The sequence below is a fragment of the Sciurus vulgaris genome, assembly GCF_902686455.1.
Source record: "Sciurus vulgaris genome assembly, chromosome: 19".
NCBI classification, from domain to species: Eukaryota; Metazoa; Chordata; class Mammalia; order Rodentia; family Sciuridae; genus Sciurus; species Sciurus vulgaris.
Genome location: NC_136480.1, coordinates 3,072,273 through 3,098,098, shown reverse-complemented (window position 1 = coordinate 3,098,098; position 25,826 = coordinate 3,072,273). Strand labels below are relative to the sequence as shown.

Below are 25,826 nucleotides of genomic sequence, written 5' to 3'. Positions count from 1 at the left end.
TTGGGGCTCAGCGGCAGAGCGCTTGCCTGGCACGTGTGAGGCACTGGGTTCCATCCTCAGCACCACAGAAAAATAAATAAATAAAACAAAGGTATTGTGTCCATCTACAACTAAAAGCATTTTTTTTAAACATCCCATAGTTATCCCATTTATCAGATGAGCAAACTGAGGTAGAACAGAGCCCTGGGATTTGCCAGTAGCCTCCAAGGGTGGCGGTTGAAACCTGACAACTGGAGAGGCTCAGAGTCTGTCTCTCCTGTGGCTTCACTGAGCTGTCCTGCCAACCCCAGAGCTGGGCACTTGGTTGGCCCCAGATGGTAGCAATACAGAAGAAATCAGGCAGAAACCCCATTCCTCAGGGCAAACTGATGCACACCTGTCATCCCAGCAGCTTAGGAGGCTGAGGCAGGAGGATCACAGGTTCAAGGCCAGCCTCAGCAACTTAGCGAGGCCCTAAGCAACTTGGAGCCTGCCTCACTAAATAAAAAATAAAAAGGGCTGGGGACGTGGCTCAGCAGAAGAGCATCTCAGGGTACAATCACCAGTACTGGAAAAAAATATAGGGAGACTTGGAGTCAGCAGGGACACGTGGGACCGCTGTACTGATTGCGCAATTTGCGTATAAACCTAAAGTGTTCCAGCAACTAAAGTTGATTTATTCATTTATTCATTCATAACAGGGATTGAACCCAGGGGTGCTTAACCACTGAGCCCCATCCCCAGCTCTTTTTATATCTTATTTAGAGACTGAGTTGCTCAGGGCCTTGATAAATTGTGGAGGCTGGCCTCCACCTTGCGATCCTCCTGCCTCAGCCTCCCCAGATGCTGGGACACTGGGCTAGTCAATTTTAAAAACAGCACATCTTTTTAAATAATGTAGAACCCAGAGAAAATGCCACAACATCATCACAACCAGCAGGGAAATCAAGCACCTCACCCAAGGCCCCCAAATGGCACCCTCACCTCCCTCCCCACCCTCTTGGTTACATAAGCCAGAAACCCGGGGGGAGTCCTCTGGGGTTCCACGATGTCACCCTCAGCCCCAGCACCCCTCCCGGCAGCCTGCACCCCTGGGCTCTGACCGCTCCCCCATCTCTCCCCTGCCACAGTCGCCTCTTGCCTCCCTACAATCTACCGCACGCCACTGCCAGAGAGATCCTGGACCTCAGCATCCAAGCCTGGCATTTCCCACAGCAACCAGAACGAAATCCCAGACCCCCGGCGGCTCCCACCAACCCCTCTGCTTCACCTCCCGCCACCCTGCACCACAAGGGCCCTGGGGCCCAATACTGTCCCCCTCAACAGATCAGCACATAGGAAATGCTCAATAAATACTGGCCGACTCTAGTAGCAAACCAACAGACCCAGGACGAATGTCACCCTCCGTGGTCAGTAAGTGGGGAAACTGAGGCCTGGCAGCCCGCATGCTGGCCAGAGGGAAGCACCCCCGCCGTGCGCGCCCACCCGCATGGTGGCTTCCGAGATGGAACCAGCTTGGCACCAATCGGCCTCATTCCCTGAGGCTGAGCCTGAGTCCAGAAGCACAGCCCGTCCCCCAGGCCCCGAGGCAGGCTGATGGACAGAGTCCTTAAAGCCCTGACTAAGTGCAGGCCGACCTGGTGACCGCGGAAGATCCGCTAAGCAATCCCGTCGCCACTCAGCACTGCCCGCTCAGCGACCATCCCGGGTCCTCGGGCCCCCGCGATCACCTGCCTTCGCCCTGGTCCTCCAGCAAACGCCAGCACCTGCCGCCACCTCTGATCACCCAGAGATGCCAGGACCCGGCCGTCCGGCAGATGCCACCAGGGGCAGGTCAGCGGGGCCGTGCGAGGTGGCGCTCGGGAGAAGGTTCTGCGCCTGGTTACTGATGACTGTATTTATATACCAACATTTAGCACTGCTCGCAGTTAAGCAGATCTGCTTTCCGAATGTGACTAATGGGGACAGTGGCGCTGGCGGGGGAGCCAGGGAGAGGTTCTGGCTCTCTGGGCCTGGAGGCTGGAGGCTGAGGGCGTGCGGGGAGGCGGGGAGGGAGGAGGCGGAGCAGCGGAGAGCTGCTGTCCCCAAGGCCCGCAGGACGCTGGTTAACTGGCATCTCGGGCCTGACCTCTTCCTGCTCGGGAGGCACCGGGCAGGGGCAGGCTGCCTAAGTCCCGCGCTGACCTTTCCAGGGGAGCGGAAGGGGGTTCCTGTGCGGCCATGTGGAAACCGGGATCCGCACGGGAGTCCGGGCGTGGCTCTTGGCACCGAAGGCTGATGGGCTTCTGTCCCAGGCCACCCGCGCCAGTCCCCACCCCGTAAGGGGCGAGACGCAGATTTCCACCCAACGGGCGTCTTTGTTCAAAATCAGGCCCGCGTGGCAAAGACGGCAAAGCCCCAAAGTGAGGAGTGGCCAAGTCCAAGTGCCCACCACCTCTGAGGCCAAGGTCGCCCACCCACCTCTGCCCTGACACTCAGCCCAGGCGTCTCTTCTATGCGTGGCCTGGATGACCTGGATGACCCTGGCCCTGACCCCAGCACCCCACACGGGTGTGGAGACGGTCACCCTGTCCTGAGACTTCGGGGACAGAGCCCAACCAGAGAGAAAGGGGCGGCGACCTGGGGCAGGAAGCTCAAGGCTGAGTCTGAAGGGACAGGAGAGGAGAGGAGGGGTCCCCTGGGCTGAGCCAGGCACGGTCACAAAAACCATCGGACGTGGGCAAGGAGTCCCCGGAGCTGGGCGGAGCAGAGCCAGGCAGCCTGGGCCTCCGAGGGCACCACGCCAGGTCCCTGGCCACCTGCCCAGCACGAGGTCAGCCGACCCCACCGCTCAGGGCCCGAGGGGAGGCCGAGCAACTTGGCGAAGGCCGTGGAGGAGGAAGGCAGCTCAGGACGCAGAGAGAGCTCAGCTCACCAGGGACAAACAGAAACCCCAAAGGCACACCCCAATGGACCCACTTCCTGCATCCGCGCCCCACCTGCCCGTGGTCACCACCGGATTAATCCATGTCGGTGGATTAATCCACGGCTGGGGTCACACCTCTCAGCAGCCAACCGTTTCACCTCTGAGATGCTGGCTTTGTCCCACACCTGGGCTCTGCGGGGACACCTGATAGCTAACCACAGCAGACAGGTGGAGTGATGCCAGTGGCCACCCAGGTGCCCCTTCAAGACCAGCCCCTCACTTCCCACCTGCCGGGATGGTCTCCGGCCGCTGGGGGGGCTGTCTCCCCAACCTGGTCCATCTGGAGAGACGACAGGCCCAGCCCTTGGCCTCGATCAGGGACCACTCTGCAGGGCCATCCTGGCTGAGGGAGGCCTCTGTATGGACTGTGACACACCCGAATGTCCCCTCCATCCAGTCCCGTCCCCCAAGAGCACCCTGGACGGTCCATCTCCAAGTGGGTCCCCAAGGAAGTCCACCCAGGACGGCAGAGACCCCGGGTCTCACCTGGGAACTAAGCCGTCTGCCTCTGCTCCTGCCACCTCCTCGCCACCTCTGCTGTGGCAGCTGGTGACAGGTGCATCTGTCCCCTGGTCTTATCGGGCAGAGTCAGAGCAGAGGAAGTGGCAGATGCTGGGGACACGGGGCCTCCCAGAGCTCACGGGGACAAAGCCACACCGTAAGCTCCCGTCAGTTCTTCCCTGAACAACACGCCCACCCATTCCTTCTGTGGTTTACGGCCCTGGGGACCACCAGCCTTGTTAGGCATGACCCCGGGTGGCCGCAGCCGGGAGCCAGCGGAATAACCGCCCCGCGTTGGCGCTTGGCGGATTCGTCAGATATCCGGCCAGTTCTGTCCTCAGGCAGATTCCCCTCCTGGGCACTTTCTTCTCCTTTTTTTGTTTGGTCTAACGAGTCGCGCGTGACAGCAGAAGGCGTCTCTGCATTTGGATAGACCACACATAAGCGAGTGCCACCTGTCATCTCTCCGATGGCACCGCCCGGCTTCTGACAGCTCCGGAGAACCCTCGGCTCCTGGAATACCCGAAGCCAGCCGTTTGTGCGCTCTGCAGTAAACTCGGGTGACCGGTGGCCCTAGAGCCAGACCTGGCACACGCCTACCCCTCCTCCGAGTGTGGGTGCTCCAGAGCAATGAGCCCCCAGGCCCAAACCCCACTCCCTCTGGTCAGCCACCTAAGCAGATGATTATCATAACAATTAGAGCAATAATGACAGCCAGTGTTCACTGAGCACATACTATATGCCATGGCCCTGAGGAGTCGCCGGTACCCGGAGGCAGACCCCGGGCCCCTGCGGGTCCACCACGTTGCCGTAATGGCACCGGGGGATGGCTTTGAGGGAACCTGAGCAGGAGAGAGGGAGGAAGGAGAGTCATGGAGTCCCACCAGACCACAGCGGGCTGGGGAGCACCTCACTAGCCCTGCCCCCCGCCAGGTGACCAGTCCATACCAGGGACTGAGCCCAGGGCAGGGGCGCTTGACCACAGAGCCCCACCCCCAGCCCTTTTTCTATTTCATTTAGAGACAGGGTCTCGCTTAGTGGCTTAGGGCCTCAATACGTTGCCAAGGCTGGCCTCCAACTTGCGATCCTCCTGCCTCAGCCTCCCGAGCTGCCGGGAATGACAGGCCTGCACCACCGTGTCCAGCAGCCACAGGCTCTTAGGCTGCATTGCGGGACATCTGTGCCCGAGTGGGACATGAGTCTTCAGGTCAGGCCCTCATCAGCGAAGGGCACAGACAAGGCATGGCCACTGGGAGCCATGGAGGGTAAAGGGACCTGGCCTAGCCAGTGGCCAGCCACACACACGAATGACAATGCTCCCTGGAGGAGGACACAGGAACGGAGGGCTCAGGCCCAGCAGGACAGCAGGCTCTGATGGGGTGGGGGAGGGGCGGCCTCGCAACGGGAATGAAGGAGCAGGACAGAGGCCTTGGCCGCAAGGCGTGATAAATGTCCCATCGCCGCGGCGTGTGATTGGCTCGCCCTCCACGCTGGGGGTCAGGGCTCGCCACGCACTGTAAGGGGACGCCTGGGAACCGCGGCAGGGGCCACCGCTCCAGCAAAGCCGCCCCCACCCTCACAAAGGGCCCTGAGTCAGGGGCGGCCCGAGTCCCCGGAAGCCCAGTTAATAACTGGAGCCAGCAGGGAAGAGGACTCTGTCACTGTCAGCACCCAGCGCAGGCGAGAGGCCGCCAGGCGTGGCTGTCCCTTGTCAGGGGACGAGGACAGATCTGGGGGCAGGTGCGGCAGGATTTGTGCAGAGAAGAAGGCTCAGGGGGGAGATGATGGCCAGAGCTGGGGACTGGAGAGGGGTCATCTACACGGACATGTCCTGAAAGGAAGAGAGGGACAAAACCAGAAGGGAGACGGGCGAGGCTGGGAGACAGAGGGCTCCACGGATTTTGTTCTTTGTTCAAAAATGAATTTTCTTAATAAAAAAAGTCATATATATATATATATATATATATATATATTTTTTTTTTTTAACCAGGGGCACTTAACCACTGAGCCCCATCCCCAGCCCTTTTTAGATCTTATTTAGAGACAGGGTCTCACTGAGTTGCTTTGCTAAGTCGCTGAGGCTGGCCTCCAACTTGCGATCCTCCTGCCTCAGCCTCCCAAGCTCCTGGGATGAGAAGCGAGCACCACCGTGCCCAGCAACTTCTTGCTTTTTAGAAGGGAGGGGTGAGGCATGTGCCAGGTTGACTACCCTGGACCAGCCCTATCTTAACCCCACCATTCCTCTGCCTCAGTTTCCTTATCTGTAAAATGAACACCACCTACCAAGGTGGGTTATGTAAGGACTGGTGAGTTCCTGTCTCTACAAGTTCCTGGAACATTTGTCCTCACATAGCAATCCCACTCTGGGGACACACCACAAAGAACTGAAAACAGGGTCGGTCTGAAAGAGGGATTTGCACACACGTTAGAGCAGCATTGTTCACAAGAGCGAAAAGTTCATCGATGGATAGATGAGCAATTTTTGGTGTGTATACACAATAGGATATTACTTGGTCTTAAGAAGGAAGGAGCCGGGCGTGGTGGCATATGCCTATAATGTCAGCGACTCAGGAGGCTGAGGCAGGAGGATTGAAAGTTGGAGGCCAGCCTCAGCAACCTAGTGAGGCCCTAAGCAACTCAGCAGACTCTAAGTAAAAAATTAAAAGGGCTGGGGATGTGGCTCAGGGATTAAGCATCCCTGCATTCAATCTGTACTACCAAAAAAAAAAAAGGGAAAAAATCATGGAGATTTATCATAATTCTTAATAATAAAACAACTGGCCTTTGAAAAGAAAAAAAAGTACCTGGCACACAGTAGGTTGCTCAACTAACACTCAGCCCCAGCCAGCCTCCTCCCTGCGCCAAGGTTAGAGAACAGGGAGACAGGGTGGAGCACAGGGCTGGGCACACCCTTGCCGGCCCAGCTTGCGGTCCCTGGTGGACACGGAGGTGTCCAGTGTTGTCAGGATTCATGTCCTGGCCCCTGCTCCCGCCCGCCTGGGAGGCCAGCGTGCAAAAGCCGGCTTCACACAGGCTTTGCACAATATCATCAAGATCAAAAGATTTGCTGGAGTGGATATAAATAGCCCCGAAGCTCTTGGCTTCTGAGCCGGGTGGCGGGGGCCAGGCTGGGTGACCCCGGCCGGCCTTCCTCGAAGCAGGCAGCGGGCAGTCCCCGCAGGCAGAGCCCAGCCTGTCAGCCCCGCCGCCCTCCCGACGCCTCTGCAGACTCACTGGGTTTCAGGCTCACGCCCACCAGGTGCCAGTCCTGCCCCAGGACAGGTCCCTCTGCAGCCCGTAGAGTGGCAGGACGGGGCACCCCTGGGCGGCAGGGCGGCCAAACGGTCCCCGCGGCCACTGTCCCCATCTGGGCCTCGGCCTCACCCTGACTCCTACGCGGGCTCTCACGGGTCTCCAAACCCGCGCCACCTGCACAGCACAGGGCTGCCCATCAGCGCGCCGGGTTCCCTCTGCCCTCCGGCCCCGCCCCCGTCCCCGCCCCCCACGAGATTGGCAGCCCCAGGAGCCGCCCCGCCCCGCCCGGATGAATAAATGCATCAATCACTGCACATTCCGCGTGGTGGGGGGGGGGAGGGGAGGGGCGACGGGCAGCAGCGGCCAGATCGCTCCCCTCTGGCTCCCTGGGGGGACTGTCTCCAGGCTCTGTCCCGTCTCCTCTGTCCCTCTCTGTTTCTGTCTGTCTCTTCCTGTTTCTCTGTGTATCTCTGTCTCTATCTCTGTCTGTCTCTGTCTCTGTCGCTCTCTCTCTGCAGCATGGCTCAGGGCAAAGGAATAAGAGGACTGAGACCCGCAGCGGTGACACCACTTCTCCCCCAAGAAGGGGTTCCAGGCACCCCTTCCGGCCCCTGGGTCCAGAAGGTCTGGCTGTGTGTCCACCCTCCCTGGTCCAGAAGGCCTGAGCCTCGCCCCTCTCCTGCGCCCAGCCAGCTGCTGGGCCGCATATTCTCCCCGGAAGAAGCCCCTGCTGCCCTCCCTGCTTCCTGTCACCCACTCCCATCCCGCAGGCAGGGCCCTATCTGCCTAAGGCACCCCATCCCCTGAGGGTTAGGGCCCAGGGGGCCTCAGCAGACCCTCTGTCTCTGTATCCCACCCAGCATGAAGGAATCCACTCAGGGCTCCAATTCAGCAAGGCCCCAGAAGGACCCAGCCTGACTCGAACGTCACTCAAACCCAAAGCCTCAGGCTCCCAGAGATGTGCTGGAACATCTGAACTACAGCTCATTATAAAAAAATCACTCTAACTTTAGGATTCGGATCCATGAAAAGGCATCAAAACCAAATGCATTCACAGGGACTTAAAACACCTTACGGAGAAGTCCTTATCCTCACAATCCAACATGCTTGCTTCTGCCCCAGCCATCACATCCTCCTTCCAGCCAAAATAAAGCAGGCAAAGGAAATACTTGTGCCTTTTAAACATATGCCCTGGACACTGCACACCCCATTTCTGGCCACAACAGAGTCACACAGCCATCATTACTTGGGAGACTAGAAATGATCTGTTTTCTGGTTTGTCCTGTGGTTATTGTTTGAGAAAAGAGGGAAGCAGATCCTGGAAGGAATCAGGGTCTCAGCTGCATGTCCATCACTATGAAATCCAGAGGCGGCCCCCTTTCTACGGCCAAGGCCCGTTACTACTGTCCCCACAATGCCTGAAATAATAACATATAAGACCCACCAACGGGGTAGATGCCCACGCAGCCAGGGCTGCTCGGGCATGGTCCCACAACGGAGGTGCCATTCTTAGAAGAACCTTCCAGAAGTGGGAACATTCCTGGCTGGAACCGGTATCCAAACCCAGCCCTGCACACAGCCAACCACCTTGGCAAGGTTGTTTGAACCAAACTGTGCATGGCACACTGGGACACAGGAGGTGACAGCGATCCGTCTCCAAGCCACCACCCTTGACCTCCGTCTGGAATCAGAGCATGAGCCTGCGACCTCCCCAGAAGCCCAAGGACCCCACGCGGGTCTCCGCAGATGAAATACTGGCCTTTTCTAGACAAAAAGCTGAGCTTGGCCTGCAGCCTGGCTGGGCTGGGATCAGTGCGCAGCCCTGAGGCCCGGATGCAGGATGCAGACCTTCTCGTTAATATGAGGGTTCCACGTGGCGCGCACGGAACAGCAGCCTCCAGCTCAAGAGGCAGGGAGGCCGAGGTTCAGGACCATCAGGTTCAAGGAGAGAGACATTCAGAGGAGGAGAACAGAACGTGGGCAGAGCCTGTCATCTCCAGAAGAAATAAAAGCTGACCCTCCCCAAGGGGACACGGGAAGATCCCACGCATCTGGCTCCCCACCCTGAGACCCCAGAGCACAGGCTGAGGCTCCCTGGGGCTCGGGGCCCCTCTTGGCTGCCCTCTCCATCTCTCTCAGCCCCAGGCCATCTTTCCAACAGGCTCTTCTCTGAGGTCCCTCCAGGGGACAGACCCAAGGTGACTTCTGCTGATTCTCCACCAGACTCTGAGGCCCAGGGGCAGGAATGCCCCGTCCCATTTCCTGCCCATGCACACCAACCCGTAAGAGCCCCCATCCTTGTAAACTGGGTCTGGACTTTGCTACGGCCTGAACATGGGGATCCTCCAGTCCACGTGCTAGAATTCCAGCTCCAAAGGGCACGCTGTTAGAAGCGGGGTCTTCAGGAAGTACTTAGGGCCCCACAAACAGGATTAGCCCCCTTATAAACGAGGCTCCAGGGAGCGCCCTTCGGCCTAACCCTGGGAGGTCAGCTAGAAAGTACCGTCTATGAATCAGAATGTGGGGCCTTCACCAGACACGGCAGCTGCTGGCCCCTCCATCTTGGACTTCCAGGCCTCCAGAACCGTAGGCGATCCGTGTCTGCACTTTGTAGGCCACCTCTCTATGGCCTTGTGACGCAGCAGGAAGGCTCCGTGGAGAGATCAGAGAAGCCGCCTTACCATAACACAGTCCAGCTCTCATCCCAAAGAAAAGCCGTTCTTCCTGTGGACCTCGGCTCCTTCAGTCAAGCAGGATGGGATTTCTGGCAGCTGGTGAAGGAACATCTGGGAAGAGGGTGATGAACGGCCCCTTCCCCAGCCTGGCCCCGAGCCCTGAGCCAGTGCCTTTCTCGAGAAGTCCTGACCCTCTCACAGCTCACCCCTGACCTGTCTGCATTTCCTCCTGGCCTGGAGAGTTCCAGGTTTCTGGGGAGACCAAAGTGAAGGGGGTCATGAACCTTCTCCATGGGGATAATCCTAGGACCACACCGGTGGGACCACGGAGACCAGCTGCCCCCATGGTCACCGCACAACCACGCACACTTGGCCAGAGGCAGGCAATGGGGTCACCAGACACACACCACAGTACCAAGAGGACTGGTTTGGGGGCCACTGCCAGGTCTGGCCCTGCCATGCACTCACCATAACCCAGGCAAGAGGCTCCCCTGGGCCTCAGTTTTCTCATCTAGAAAATGGAGCAGTGCAGGTAAAAGGGATCAGCTGGCATACAGCAGGTACTCAATAAGTGCATATATCAGTCCTCCTCCTGGGGGACTGACTCCCTTGGGCCAGGAAAGCAGCTGCTTCATGGATGAGCTGTGGGCGGGGCCACCAGTCACTAGGCTGGTTGATTGATCTGAATTGATTTTTTCCAGTGCTAGGAATGGAACTCAGGACCGTGCATATGCTGGGCAAGCGCTCTGCCACTGAGCTGCACCCCCAGGCCTGGGCTTTTCTTTGTTTTTGTTTTTGTTTCTGGTCCCAGGGAAGGAACCCAGGGGTGCTTAACCACTGAGCCACATCCCAGCCCTTTTTATACTTTATTTGGAGACAGGGTCTCATGAGGTTGCTTAGGGCCTTGCTAAGTTGCTGAGGCTGGCCTCCCACTTGCAATCCTCCTGCCTCAGCCTCCTGAGCTGCTGGGATGACAGGTGTGTGCCACCGCGCCCTGCAGTCCTGCACTTTTTGATGAGGCTGTCTTACCAGAAGAAAGTTCTAGCACACAACACCACCACATAGAATTTCATTTATTTAAATTACATGCAGATACATATCGCAACATTATAATGTTATGCATATTGTAAAAGACCCCGGGAAAAGGACAATGAAGAGTGAGATTGAACAATATGTGGAAATAGAAGCTCTGACATGGTTTTTTCCTGGACCTCAAAGGATTACATTCTTACCCAGGGGATGCACGCTCCACTTTGCAGACCCTTCTTTCTCCCATACCACAACTGTGGATGTATATGAAATATGTCACGTTAAATATACACGTGCTGGGAGGGGGCCTGAATGTGAGCGGGGCGTGGCCACTGCCTGCCCCAAAGATGGGGAGAGGCCAGCACCCAGAGAAACGGCGGTTAAGACTAGACAGGACGGTTCTGTGGTGCATGCCTGTCATCCCAGACTCTTGGGAGGCTGAGGCAGGAGGATTGCAAGTTGGAGGCCAGCCTCAGCCACTTAGTGAGGCCCTAAATAACTCAGTGAGACCCTGTCTCTAAATAAAATATAAAAAGGAGGGCCTTGTGGTGTGATTCCAGAGGAAGTGCTTGGAGGAGTGGGTTTCGTGTGTCTCCCAGTAAGGGAGAACTTATCTATCCCAGCAAGTTCTTAAAACACGTCTGTTAATCACAGCCATGCTTTATCAAGTCCTTCCTGCCCCTCAGATATTTTCCATTCAGGTCAGGAGCAAGCCCCTGCCTCCTCTTACTTGTACACACCCACCACTCTTCTCCCTTTAACTTGGCAAGTGCAGGGAGGGCTAGCTGAAGTGCCTGTCTTCTTATCTTGAGGTCACCCTCCACAAAGGACATCTTAAAAATCAAAGACAAATACGAAATAGCTAAGATATCAAAAGAATAGTGACCAGTCCTTAACTGAGTATTATAAATATAGTAGAAATACTTTCACAAAAATACTTTCACAGATAAACAATAACAAATTAGCCAAGACATAAACTTTGCCCTTCTGTTGGACACATAAGCAAGTGTTGGGCTCTCTTTAAGAAATCTCTCCATAAGAAATTCCAAACTTACAAAATAGCCACATTAACATAATATTTGTGTTTCAAAGGAGTCTCTGCAAAATAGCCATAAAGGATTCTTTCAGTTGTTTCTCCAACAGAAGTCATTCCCCCAAATCTCTTCTCCATGTAAGCTCTTAGAAAAAGGTGCGTTGGGCTGGAATCGTGGCTCAGCGGTAGAACACTTACAAAAAAATAAAAAATAAATAAAATAAAATATAAAAAGGGCTGGGGATGTGGCTCAGTGGTTAAGCACCCCTGAGTTCAATCCCTGGTACCCAAAACAAAACTGAAAAAGGACTAGACGTGAGCCCCATAGGACCCCAGGGCTGCAGGAATACATGCAATCACGTGAAAAGAAGACATTCTGACATGAATCAAAATTATAAAAAGGTCTAAGATGGAAGCTCATCCCTAAAGGAGATTCAAAAGACAAGAATGGAGGTGTGGGAAGGGCCTTCCAGGTGGAGGGAATAGCACCCATGTGGGGCAAGGGACAAGGTTCAGAGGACAGGCATGGGGCGACTCAACCTGGAGGCATCTGGCCACCCCACCCAGGTGCAAGTTTGTGGGCAAGAATGCATTCAGACAAATACCTGCATCTGTGGCTGACTTGGTTTCTTTTCTGTGACTGTAACAAAATGCCTGAGACCAAGATTGATAAAGAATAGGGGTTTATGTGGTTCACGGTTGTGGGAGCCGGGATGTCTGCAAGCAGGTGCTGGTGGCCTTCCTGCTATGGCTGAGCAAGGTGGAGGGCGTCCCACTAACATGGTGAGAGACAGAGGAAGCGTGCCATCTCTTCCTCTTCTTATAAAGCCACTAATACCACCATGGGAGGGGTCCCACCCTGGTGACCTCATCCAATCTAATTACCTGCCACTGGCCCCGCCTCTGAGCACTGATAACATCTGGGGATTCGGTTTCTGACATAAAATTCTCAGGGGAGGTATTAAAAGCATAACGTGGCCGAGGTGGGGTGCAAAGAGACAGGAAGAGGCAGGAGGAGGACTTCCTGCCTGCTCACCACATGGTAGGCACAGGGCTCCACAAACCCCAGCATCTCTCCAAACAACTCGGGATCCTGCGACCACACGTGGCCACCTCCCCAGCCCGAGGTCCCCAGGGCAGGACAAAGTCAGCACAGTGCTCCCCACCCTGCCCCCAGCAGGATAGCCGCCAGGCAGGGGTGATGTCACTCATGATGCCCTTAATGCCAAAGAGAGGCAGGAATGTGGACCTGGGACCCTGGTTGTCTGCAACGGTCAACATCACATCTGCCACAATGATTCTCCCAGAATCCTCTTCTCCATGGTGTCATGGCTGCCTTCCATATGGTGGGAGTTAAAAGTACAGCTCAGGCTGGGGAGATGCGAATGGGAAAGGATTATTATGATACTATTGGGAGGTGATGGAGCCTTTAAGGGGCGGAGCCTAGTGGGAGGTCTTTAGGTCATTGAGGACTTGGCCTTGAAGGGGACTGTGGGACCCTGCTCTCTTCCTCTCTCTTTCAGCTTCCTGGCTGCTGCAAGGTAAGCAGCTTATTTCTCCACACGTTCCCACTACCATGAGCTGCCTCACCTCAGGCCCAAAGCAACGAGAACCAACTGATCATGGACTGAGACCTCCAAAACCATGAGCCAGAATAAACCTTTCCTCTCTTTAATTAGATCATCTCAAGTAGTTTGTCACAGTAACAGAAAACTGACTACTGGAGGAATCCTACGTTGATAGGTCCTCACACAGGGATGGGACAGGCTGCTGCATTCTTACTACAGAGAATAGCATCACCTGAGGACACAGGTGAAACTCCATCACACATGAAGGAAGGAGGATGACAGCCCTAGAGTTTGAGTAGACCAAATGTGGAAGATTAAAGATTTCCACAAATCTTTGCTCCAAGTCCTCCCCAAACTTGAACCTGCAAAATCCTGAGATTTGATAAAATGGTGGTTGTTTTAAGACTGAATTTTAACTTACTACACAGTAACAAAGAACCATCACACTCGGAGTGACTGGATGATTGATGGATTCAGTCATGCAATACATATTCATTAAAACCTAACCTGAGGCAGGGCTCCTTATAGGAACAGCAGAGACAAACAACCCACTCCCCTTGTCCCCAGGGAGCTTCTGGGCTGGTTCCTTGGTGTCTACAGTTTGTCATGGATCCACATCCACGTCTGGTCACTTTCTGCCCCCAGGGTCTGTCACTTATGGACTTCACTCTGCCCTGGAATGACAGGGCTTCATTCCCCGTCTAGTCCCTGCCCCTACTCTTGTTCTCTCTCAGTGAGGATAAGAAATGTGGGGTGCTCTGTCTCCAGAACAAGATCTACTAAGCTCTAAAAAGTCCCCTCTGAACTACCATAACCAAGAAGGAAATTGAAATATTGTATTAGAAATGTCTACTTAAGACCAGGCGTGGTGGCTTAAAACCAGGCGAGGTGGTGCAGGCCTGCAATCCAAGTGACTTGGGAGGCTGAGACAAGAGGATGGTGAGTTCAAAGCCAGCCTCAGCTAAAGCGAGGCCCTGAGCAACTCAGTGAGACCCTGTCTCTAAATAAAATACAAAAAAGGGCTGGGGATGTGACTCAGTGGTCAAGTGTCCCTGAGTTCAATCCCCGGTACCAAAAAGAAAAAAGAAAAGAAAATGTCTACCTAAAACAAAAGAAGGAAATAGTAGAAGAATAGAGAAAAACAGACCTCAGACATATAAATGAAACTAAATACATATAAATTCTACCTTATCAATAATTGTATTAAATGTAAGTGGATTAAACACTCCATTCTAAAGGCAGACTCACAGAATGGATGGAAAAACAACACAATTCAATTATATGCCACCAACAGCCTCATTTTAGATTCAAAGAAAGAAACAGATTAAAAATACAACAATGGGAGAAGTCATATCCTGCAAATAGTAACCAAAAGAAGTTAGAGTGGTTCTATTCACATCAGAAAAAATAGACTTCAAGAAAAATATTGTTACTATGAACAGAGAAGGACATTTTACAGTGGTCAAAGAGTCAATCCAAGAAGGATGCATAGCTATTATAAACACATATGCACCAAACAACAGAACCTCAAAATACATAAAGCAAAAACTGACAGAAATACAGGGAGAAATAGACAATTCAAAAACGACAGCTGGGAACATCAATACCTTGCTTTGGATAAGAGAATGGATCAGAGAATCAACAAGAAAATAACAGATAAACAACACTACAAACCAACTAGACCTAACGGACATATAGAGAACACTCCACCTAAAGGAAAGAAAACATATTCTAAATGTACAGGAGCATTCTTCAGGAAAAACAGGTCATATCTCAATGAGTTTCAATACATTTAAAAAGACCCAAGTTACACAAGGCTTGCTCTCTCAACACAATGAACTGAAATTAAATGTGTCCCCTAAGCATGTCTAGATGACAGTGCTGATAGGGATGTGCTGACCTGATGCTTGCTCAAACTTCCTGACCGCCCTTGTCCGATGCCTCAGTTTCTCCATCTCTACAACGATGACGATCATGGTCCCTACCTGACAGTTAGAGCAAGTATTTACCACAAACAGTCGGGCATCGCCTTGGTTATTACTCTGTTGACAGAGGGTGGTGATAAGAGTCCATTAAGATTTCGTCTCAGAGTGGGGAGACATGTTTATACAACAGCTTAGACTCTGCAAATGCCTTTGCTCCCTGAGGGAACTGGGTCCTTGCTGCAGCCCCGCAGGGTCAGCTGTTCAATGGGGAAACATGGGTGGTAGCCAAGCCCAGCCACAGCGGTGTCTGCTGAGTCCCTACCCCTGAGCCCAGCTCACCACAGGGGCCGGGGGTGAGAATCAAGGGGAGACAGCCAAGGTTACCCTGGACCTCCCTCTGACTCAAAGAGCGGGGTGAAGCTGAAACCTCAAGAAGGCTAGACAAACATGTACGCCTTTACGTCTTTGGGAGGGGACAGAACATTCCAGATACCCCTGCCTCTTTTTTTTTTTTTTTTTTTGGTAGTTGTACATGGACAGAATGCCTTTGTTTCTTTTTATGCGATGCTAAGGATCAGACCCAGTGCCTCACAAGTGCTAGCCAAGTAAGTGCTCTGCCACTGAGCTACAGCCTCAGCCCCTAACCCTGCTATTTTATGAGGAGTGTTTTGTTGGTACAGGGGACTGAACTCGGGCGCTTCATCACTGACCCACATCCCCAGTCCTATTTTATATTTTATTTAGAGACAGCTTAGGGCCTCCCTAAGCTGCTGAGGCTGGCCTCCAACCTGCGATCCTCCTGCCTCAGCCTCCCGAGCTGCTGGGATGACAGGCGTGCGCCACCGCACCTGGCTTCCATTCAGTTTTAATAACATTAAGTCTCTTCCACTTTAAAACATGCAAAGAGGCTGCCGTTGAGGGCTAACGGAATGGACATGGCAGATCTTACCATGAGTTGCATTCAAAATCCGCTGATTAAATAAGAAAAGACAGATGATAGACGGGCCGAATTCCCTCTCGTCTGATCCTAAACTCCATGACTCTTCTCAAACACCCCATTTCTTCTCAGCCCCTAAAGAAGAAACTACAGCGGTCCCTGTGCATTTAAACACACGAAGGATGGAGCTCTGGAGGTGAGCGATGCTTCACAGGTGAGGAACTGAGGTGTGCAGAGCAGACAGCCCGCACGAGGGACCGGGGCCAGCAGCCTGGTGCAGTCTGTCCTGACCACAGCGCTGAGCACGCAGCAGCCCAGAGGAAGGGAACATCCCTGCTTGGGGTGCTTCTCCTCCAGGCAGGACGCGGAGAGCCGGAGGCACAGTCCAGAGAGGTCCCCCGCATTCCCCCACTGGCCATTCCAGAAAGGACTACGGGCAACACAGACTGGCCACCTCCCATCCAGAGCTCCTCCCTCCTGGCGAAGCTCTCCTCCCCACTTCCCATCTGGGAGACTCACATCCCTCCATCCCAAACCTCCCAGCATTCCCTGGATCCTGCAGCACCCCCTGCAGACTCTCCCCCGGGTCCCCACCTGCCCCAGGAGCCCAGGTTACGTCCATGCCTGAGTCCATTCATGTCCCTCTTCTGTTCAACACTAGCCAGGGACGCCTGCCTCCCTCAGATCAAATCCCAGAGTCGCTCCATAGCCCCCCATGCCTCCACCTGGTCCCCGTGCCTCTCCCCCACTGTTCCCTGGCTGGTGCCCCCCGTGCCTCGACCACATCAGACAAAGTCCCCGCCCAGAGCAACCTGAAAAGGAGATTCTGTTATCTCTGCAGCTGGAGCAAAGAAGAAGAAACTGAGGTTCAGAGAAGTCCCCCTCATATGCTCAGGGGCAGAGCAGCGGACATCCGTGCTCCCAATGAGCACGCCTGGGGCCAAAGCCAGAGGAGGCGGCACAAGTCCCAATCCTTGCACTGGCCCCATGTCCCCAGCGGGTCTCGCGTGAATGAGAATAGGCGCAAAGGCAAGGCTATCTCACCAGCAGCTCCCTGGGGCTCAGCAAATGCTCATGGATTTGCACAGGGAAGTCAGGCCAGCGCAGGGAGCGGCACCCAGCCTGTGCCTGGGTGGCTCGGAGAACCTTCCTGGACCCGCCCCTCCAGCTGGGCACCACCACCACTGGCTGTTTGGCCATGAAGCAAATGGGGCTCTTTGCGTCAAAATGACTTCCCCCAAGGTGACCCAGCTAAACAGCGAGAGCCAAAACCAGCGTTCAAAGTCGAAAGCCACAGCTGTCTCTGGGTGGGTGAGCTGGAGTTCATTTGGGTTCCAAAAATCTGGGCGGGTTGACCAGGCCACAACTGGAAACAGCTCCAGGTCTTTCAAAAAGCAATTACACGGCGCCATGGACAGCTGCGAAGCCTGGGTTCTGGGGGCAGAGGGATGTGGGTGCAAATCCTGCCTCTGCCACTGTGTGACTGCGGACAAATAGCTCAACCTTTCTGAGCCTTGGTTTTCCTTTTTTCTTCTTGTTTTGTTTTTGTTGTTGTTGTTGTTGTTTTTATTTTTTTGTTTTTATTTTTATTTTTTATACCAGGGGCTTTAATCACTGAGCCACGCCCCTGGCCTTCTTTTATATTTTATTTAGAGACAGGGTTTTGCTAAGTAGCTTAGGGCCTCTCTAAGTTACTGAGGCCGGCTTCACATCAGTGATCCTCCCACTTCAGCTGGGATCACAGGCATGCGCTCCCATGTCCGGCGGAGCCTCGGTTTTCCCGTCTGCAAAATGGGGTGGTAAAACACAGAGCTCGAATGTCAAGAGAGCCTGAGGAGAACGTCCCCGGGAAGTGGCACCTGCAAAGGCCTCAGTTATGACTGAAGCATCTGACGTTTAAGTGCTAAGCCGCTCGCCTCCTGTCCTGGTTTTTGGCGGGTCTGCCCCTCCCGAGGAAGGAGAGTCAAGCATTTCAAAATCAGACGGGGTGGGCAGCAGAGGGCTGACCTCATGGTGCTGCTCGCCGGCCCCTCCCGGTCTGAAATCTGGAGTCTAAGCCAGGTCGCACCCCCGGGCTGGCCTGTGCCTTCTGGGCTTCTCCTGGCCAGGGGTCCTCACTCACAGACCTGCCACATCCCCAAGGACGCCTCTCAGCCACACAAGGCCCAGGCGGCTCAGCTGCCTTGAGACCCTCCTCCTCCTTCTTGCTCCTCAAGTCCCAGCTCAAACGTCACCTCCTCCAGGAAGCCGGCGCGCATGTATCCATGGGCAGCCACCTGCTTGGCCCCACCTTCTACGCCCGTCTGGAATATTCCAGGTCCACTGCACGTCCTGCCCCGCTTCACCGGCTTCTTGAAAGGCCGTGAGCGAGCTGCCCTAACCGAGGACCAGAGCCCCACCTCCGAGCCCAGGCACAGGCTGAACGGAGGAGGTGGCCGTCCCGCAGCTGGAGTGCTGAGCCCCATTCCCGGGACAGTGGGATCTCCCCAAAGGCGGGCTGTGCGCCCACGTGGTGCGACATACCCTCAAGGGCAGAGCCACGGTGTCCTCAAGCAAATATTGCAAATCCTCGATTGCCAGCCTGGCAGGCGGGGACGGGGTGAGCGGGTCTCCCTACTTCCCGGCCGGCTTGGAAAGGCTGAGGCCGAGCAATCCTCAAAGGCCTTTGCAATGCCGGAGCTCTCCGTCCCCGTGGTGCCAGGGTCCCAGAGGCGATGCCTACATCCGATCTCCCCAGAGGGACGCCGGCCAAGAGAGGCTGGGGTTTTGCCGTGGCAAGTGACTGAGCGGGAAGCCGGATCCTGCAAACTCACCCCTGGGGCACTGCTAGGCGCGCAGAGGGCTGGACCATCCCCAGAGCCAGGCCGGGGCAGGTGGGGCGGGGCAGGTGTGGTGCAGCACAAGGCTGGAGCGCCCGGCAATTGTAATAACTGGTCCCAGGCACCCTGCCTGCGTCCAAGCCACCAGCCGGGAGGAGGGGCAGGAACGCAGCCCCCCAGGGCCCCAGTGGCTGGCAATTCTGATGCACGTCACCCAGTCTAGCCTGGCCTGCAGGGAGGGCCCACTCCAGCTGCAGTCTGGCCCAGGTCTGCAACTGGACAGGGGCTGGGTGGCGGGGAGCAGATCGGAGGCCACTGAGCTCCGATGGCCTTCCAGCCTCCTCTGCGGTGACTCCATTCCAATGACAGCAATTCATTTCCCCGGATTCCAGTTCTCGCCCTGCGCCTGGCTCATCTGTGTGGGTTTCTTCAGTGGCTTGGTGGCAATTCTACAGCTGACACTCTCCCGAGTACCTCCCAAGTTAGGCAAAGCAGCGCTCTTTGGTTAAAAAACAACAAAAAAAGCACCCAATGACAACGAACCGCTGTCCAAAACGATGTCAGACACAAAAACGCTGACAAACAGCCACCCAGCTGGAAGGAAAGAAGAAGAAAAAAAAAAAAAAAATTGCTGATGTCCCCAAATGCCTGACTCCTCTACAGTGTGATCAAGGAGTCACACTGTCCTGACCCAGGGCCACGACTGGAGATCGGAGACCTGGGCAGGGCACCGCAGGCCCCAACCCAGAGGGAGGACTTCCACCTGCCACTCTCCCTTCCTCTCGGCTCCAGGCAGAGGAAGAAGCAGCCTCTGATTTATTTCCCAGGTCGTAAAATAATCATTTGCTTAGCTTGTCAGACGGTGGCAGGGAGAGCGACAAAGAAACACTCCCGTGTCCTTCTGCAGACTCAACCCTCTGCTGGAGAAAGAAGAACGACCCGGCCCCTTTCCCTTGGACTTTAATACATTTTGTCCAACCAGGACGGGTGTCCCAAAGCATGGGGCAGCTCGTTCCCAACCAAGGGACCTCCTCCTCGGCACTGGATACAGGCTTTATCTCGGCCGGGAGAACAAGAATATTATTTAATGAAAACATGAACACAGTGTCTCCTGCCACCGTTTCTCAGCCGCACTGAGATCAGAATGAGGTCCCCTACTCATTGTAAGCAGGGGGAGGACCACGGATTGAACCCAGGGGTCCTTACCCACTGAGCCACATCCCCAGCCCTTTTTATTTTTTATTTAGAGACAGGGTCTCGCTGAGTTGCTGAGGGTCTCACTAAGTTGCTGAGGCTGGCCTCCACCTTGCAATCCTCCTGCCTCAGCCTCCACTGGGATGACAGGCATGCACCTTGCCCGGCGGTCCCCTACTCTTAGCACAGGCGGGGAAGGGAATGTGCACAGAGGACCCCTCTGCTGCTCCGTCCCAGGAGCCCAGCGGTGGCAGCCACTCTGAAGACTGACAGGCGTCTCAGAGGCTCCTCGGAAGGACCCTCCTAAGCAGGGCTTTGTGTGCATCAGCCTGCTGCCCGTCAGGTCGGCCGGGTTGGCCTTTCCGCCCCCTCTTCCGTGGCCCTCCTTGAGCGTGCCTTCAGATGGATGTGCCACCATCGTGGTTAATGTCACCGCAAACCCAGAAAGAGTGCAGGTTTGATAAGTCAACAGAGACTGAATGCCACCAGGAAGCCTCCCCCAGAGCGAGTCACTGACTCAGCGCTCTGGAAAAAACGTCCTCTCTGAGTGATGTGTGATGTGACAGCCCTTGAGGGCTGGAGGGGACGAGAAAGCAAAAGAGGCCACTCCATGAGGCCCTCTGCCCAGCCACTTGAGGCCGGTGCTTTTCACTTCTGCCAAGAAACCTCAGAGGATCAAAGGCTAGAACAGGCTCAGCTCCTTCAGCCCTGGGCTCCTCTGCACCGCCATGTCAGGAGCCCTGCCTCGGTGACGAGACTCCACAAGGCAGAAAGGAAACCACACGTGCTGGGGCGTGGTGGCACAGAATCCCTGGAGATGGTCCCCCCATGTGACAGCATGATTGGCAGGTGGTGGGTAGGTAAGAAGGGGAGCCGGGCTGCCTGAGTCTGAACCCTGGCTTCGCGACTTAGCCAGAGGGCGGAGCTCCAGCGGGGCCCAGGAGCCTCAGTTTCCACATCCGTTCAATGGGCACAGCTGCAGAGCCTGCCTGGTGGGAATGAGGAGCTGATGAGATGAGCTGACAAAGACCCCTACCAGTGTGGGCATGCAGGAAGCCCCCAGTGGACGGAGTCACAGTGCACCTCCCCTGCTCCCCAGACTCGGTTCTGTACGTTCACCAAGGACAGTCGCACCTGCCAAAGACCCATGTGACTTCCTATGGGAAAAAGCAAGTTGCAATCAATCAATCCTTCCCGTCCGGTTCTGCCCACTCCACCCAGCACCTGGCAGGTGTTCTAGAAGTTCTCGACAGACTATTGGGATGGAGCCCTCCAAACACGGGCTACAGAAAGCCTTCCGCCTCAGAAGCCTCATCAACCACTGGGGTGCTTTTCCCCCAGAGAGGAGACACTACCTGTGACATTTGGCAGCGGTGGTCAAGACAGGCAAGAGAGCTCTCTGAGAAGGAGTTTAGGGTTTTTGGGAGTGTGGAAACTTCCAGCATGCCCAGGCACCCCGTCCCTGGGCCACCGCGGTTGGGTGACAAGCTTTGTGATCCCAGGACAAGTCTGTTCAACGGCCCCTTATTTGCATCTGTCCCCAGTTGGTCACTGCACCTTCTGTCTGTCACTTGCTGTCACCTCCAGGGGTTCAAACCCCCATCTAACTTCTGAACAGTCCTTCCCCAACCGACCACATTCCCTAGTCCATGGCCCTGTACATGACCCCGAAGGTCCCACAGCCTGCCTGCACCCAGCTGGCCCCAAAGAAGTAAGAAACTGGCAGAGAAGGGGAGAACTCTAGGCGAGAAGGGCCTTCCTGTGCCTGTCTGCCCTACGCCGGACATCTTCGAAATAAGTACGGGGGGCAGCTCTGAGCCTTCCCGCTTTGTGTGCATTTAAGAAAAGGAGGCGAGGACAGGTGAAGTGACCTGTCCCGTGGTCACCAGCTGGGTGCAGAGCCAGACCTGGGACCGATTTTCATGGGGCCACATTCCTGTCTCTGTGAAGGATTATCGTCTCTGTTCTGGTGTCTCCAAGCCTACCGTGCATAGTTCCGCACACAGCAGGTGCTTAATAAAACCTCTCGGGGCCGGGGGCTGGTTATCCAGTGCTCCTTAGACACCGATCGCCTCGCTTCTCAGATGAACAGTGGGACTCATCCATGCTATGTTTTAAAAAGCAGCCCCCAGCGCCCCAGAACCCCAAGTTCATGAGCAGGCAAATCTGATACCTTGATCCCTGCTGGACGTCCTGTGAGTCCCTGCCAGGGGACAGAGGTGCTAGCGTTTCCTTTCCCTGAGGCTGGGAAAGGAATCAGATGCAAGAAAATGGGGCTGGGTCCCCCTGTCTTGAAGAGGACCCCCAGTCCTCTGCCAGTTCCACATAGCCTCACTCCTCGGTGTGGGGTCCCCGGGACATGCCTGGAGCTTGTCAAGGAAGCCACCTCTCCAGCCTGCCGCAGACCTACTGGGTCAGAATCTGCAGTTCAGTAGGGACGCTCGAGCCCTTGCTATGCACGTTGAAGTTTGGAAGCCGCCCTCGACTAGCCTATGGAGCTGGGACTCCCGGTCACCTTGCTTTCCCCAAAGGTGAGGCTAAACTTTATTTTATTTTTTTAAGGTGACAGGAGCTTTGGCCGTGCCACATGGACACAGGGCTGGGAGCTTCTGAAAGGAAAGCCCGGCGTTCACCTCCCCAGCTCCCTCCCTCCCTCCAGGATCAAGGCCATTGCCCGGGACACTGGGGATTCCCCAGGGCAGGGAGGACACTGTCTCTCAGAATTCTCCTATCGCTACACTCTGCTTGGCCACCAAGGGTGACTTTGAAGAGAAAAAAGGAATCCGCCCCCTGGGATGGTGTTGAGGCATCTGCCGACCAACGTGTGTCACTGTTTCCTATGAAAACAGGGACACGTGTCCCTGCCCCAGGCTGCTTCCTTAAGCTCCTGGGCACTTGGCTGGGGCAGCCTGGCTGTTTCCGCCCCATCCTTGGGAGGGTGAGCAGGAAGGGCCCAACCCTGCAAGCTGCACCCAGTGACCCCTGGCCAGGGAAGGGACTGGGTGGTGGAGTCTCAGAGCTAAGAGGGGGCACAAAGAGGCTGCGGGGTCTCTGCTTTCTCAGAACCCACGGTCTTCAACCTCCCGGATGAACAGAAAGCAGGAGCCGGCCACCCCAGCTGGCCCCGCAAGAGCCCCAAAGCTCACCCATGCTCTGAACTATCCGTGCGACCTTCCTCCAAGAGCCCAGCAAGCCCTCCAGCACTGCCCAGAGTCAGGGCTGCAAGCAGGACAGTGGTGGGTCCTCTGTCACCTGGCTACAGCATGGTGCAGCCCCACCTGGGCTGCAGGAGACAATGCCTGGTGTCCCACTCCTGGGACTCAAGGAACAACCCCCCACACACACACTCTGGAGCCAGGACTTACTCCTTCCCCTGGTATTTCTTTGCCAAAGCTTCCAGGACGCCTGTCCTAAAGCTACTGACCATTGCCACTCCCCCACCCAACACACACACACACACACACACACACACACACACACACACACACACACACGAGGGGCTTTTCTAGAACACAGCTGGTCTCAAAGATGGGCAGAGCGTAGAGAAGCCCCACCCCAGTGTCACCCGAAGCCTTAAGCCTTGGGCCCCACCCCAGATGACACCCACACTCGGGCAGCGAGGGGCTGTGCGCTGGTTTTGCACCGACACCCATAGGAGTCAACCAGCCCAGGGCCCTGGGAGCTGGCCGGGTTAGTGGGGGCCAGGGCGGCTGGGAAGCCCCTCCCTGTCCCCGGCTTAATCCTTGGTCCGAAATAGCCTCGGGTAATCCCAGGGCGAGGCGGGCGGGCAGGCGGGGGAGTGGACCCAGAGCTGTTAAGGAAGAGCCCGAGGCGTCCAGGCGACAAGGGCCAGGTCGTCCCGGGCTGGACCTAGCACAGAGTCCATTCGGGCGACAGAGACTGGGGCACGACTTGCAATTGACCCGGGCCCTTTGGAGGGCGGGAACTGCAGCTGCTGCGCCCCCTCCCCACAGATCTCGGGGGACCCTGCTGCCCGGCGCCCCAGGTCCGCTCCCGGGTCCTCCGCCTCGGGCCGCGCACACGCCCGGGCGAGGCCGGGCGCCGCCAGCGAGTTCCGAGACCGCGGGAGCCCGAGTCCCGCGCTGTCGGTCCGCCGCCAGCCGCTCGGGGGGCAGCGCTGGGCAGCGCACCGGAGCCTCCCTCCCGGGGAGCTCCCGGTCCCGGCCGCGACCCCGGGGGAGGGACCCCGGGGGCTCCGGTGGGCGGAGCCGCTCCGGGCCGCGCGCCCCGCCCGCCTGCGCCCGGCCGGAGGGGAGCCGGGCCCCCCAAGAAGTTGGCGCGCCCCCGCCGCGCCCGCTGCCCCGCGGCCCCGCTTACTTGTCTCGGCGGCTGCCCAGCTCGGGGATGGCGCCGAGCGGCGGCGGGCCGGCGCCGGGGCCCGGGTCGGGGCGGCGGGCGCACGCGGCCAGGTGTCGCCGGTGCCGCTCCAGCAGGCCGGCGTTCTCGCGGCTCAGCCGCGCCACTTGGCGCTCCAGCTCCTCGATGCGCCGCCGCCGGCGCGCCAGCAGCTCCTGCTGCGCCGCGACGATCCGGGTCAGCTCCTGCAGGTACTCGGCCGCCTTGCCCGGGGGCTCGGCGGCGCTGGCCATGGTCCCCGCCCGGAGCCGGCCGCGCCTCAGGCGAGCGGGCGGCGGGGCGGCGGCGGCGGCGCGGCCATGGCTGCGCGGCGGGGACGGCGGCTGGCGCGGCGCGGGGCTCGGCCCGGGGGGCGCGGCGGCGCGGGGCTGGCGCGGCCCCGCCTCGGCTCCCGCCTCCGCCGGCGCCCGCCCCCGAGCGGCCGCGCCTCGCGCTCCCCGCGCCGCCGCGCTCCGCTGCCCGCTGCCCCGCCGACGCGCCGGGGCCGGCAGGGCGCGGAGCTGCGGCCGCCGCGGGCAGCGAGGAGTTTGCAAAGTGCCGGCTGCGACGCGGGCGCGGCGGGAGGAGGCGGAGGGAGGGCGCCGCCTGCCGGGCCCGCCTCTCCGCCCCGCGCCTCCGTGCCTCTCCCGGCAGCCCGGGCGCACGAGTGCCGCCGGGAGAGGGGAGCGCCGTGCCCTCGGCCGGTGGCTCTAGGGGACGTGCGAGCAGCGAGAGAGACTCACGAGGACTTGGAGGCTGCTTGCAAGGTCTAAGTCTGCCCACTGACGGGGCTGGCCGGGCGGTGACCGCCAAGTTTCCCCAACTGTCCCTTACTGCGTGCAACCAGGAGGTGGCCCTGGAGCCTCTGCCATGCCTGCGGCTGAGCCTCCCAGGCCCTCCGCTCAGGCCTCCAAGTCTCAGGGAGCTGGCCCCGTCCGGCGAAGCCACCTAGGCGCTGGCATGAAGACCTGCAGCCCTATCTTCTGCCTCGTAGGGACTTGACTTCCTCAACCAGCACTGTTTTTAATTTCTTGGTTGCTTTCATCCTTTAAAAAAAAATTATTATTTTTTTTTTAGTCGTCCATGGACCTTTATTTGATGCATTTCTCTGGTGCTGAGAATGGAACCCAGGACCTCATGCATGCTAGGCAAGCCCTCCACCACCCCAGCTCCGTTGGTTGCTTTCATTTTCGCACTCCAAATTTCCTTCACTGAACTTATTTTGTTCTGTCCTTTTCAGGAGGAAGGTCATTTCCATTGTTTCTTATTGCCAGTATCTGAAGGCTATGAATTTGCCTCTGAGTAAAGCTTTAGCTACATCTCCTAAATTTCTACAGCATCGTTATTTACATTTTGATAGCAGAGCTTTTGTTAAGACTGCCACTACGCTGGTTTCACTGTCACTAGGTGTCCCTACCCATGTTTGTTGGTATCTCTTCACTGCCGGCAGAGGATGTGCCTGCTGGGAGGGACCTCAGGCCTTCCAGGGCTTAAGCCCTCCTTGGACGTCCACTGGACAGGCCTGTGGGGATAGTCCTGAGGCCATTTATTAGGGTCCTTCAAATCACCAAGGGCTCTTTTCCAGGATGA

The 25,826-nt window shown here is 56.7% G+C and overlaps 1 protein-coding gene across 7 annotated transcripts in view; it reads right to left on the bottom strand.

Moving 5' to 3' along the window:
• Positions 1–24,547, bottom strand: part of IQSEC1 (IQ motif and Sec7 domain ArfGEF 1) — a 291,864-nt gene extending 267,317 nt beyond the window's left edge. For 2 of the 7 annotated variants that reach the window (XM_079122227.1, XM_079122226.1), the window contains exon 1: positions 24,219–24,538. In XM_079122227.1, coding sequence (XP_078978353.1) covers positions 24,219–24,490 — 272 coding nt within the window. In that variant the 5' untranslated portion in view covers positions 24,491–24,538. Of the gene's footprint in view, positions 1–24,218 lie in introns of all 7 variants that reach the window. The other 5 variants (XM_079122232.1, XM_079122225.1, XM_079122231.1 and 2 more) reach the window with 5 other exon arrangements.
• Positions 24,548–25,826: the final 1,279 nt, after the last annotated feature.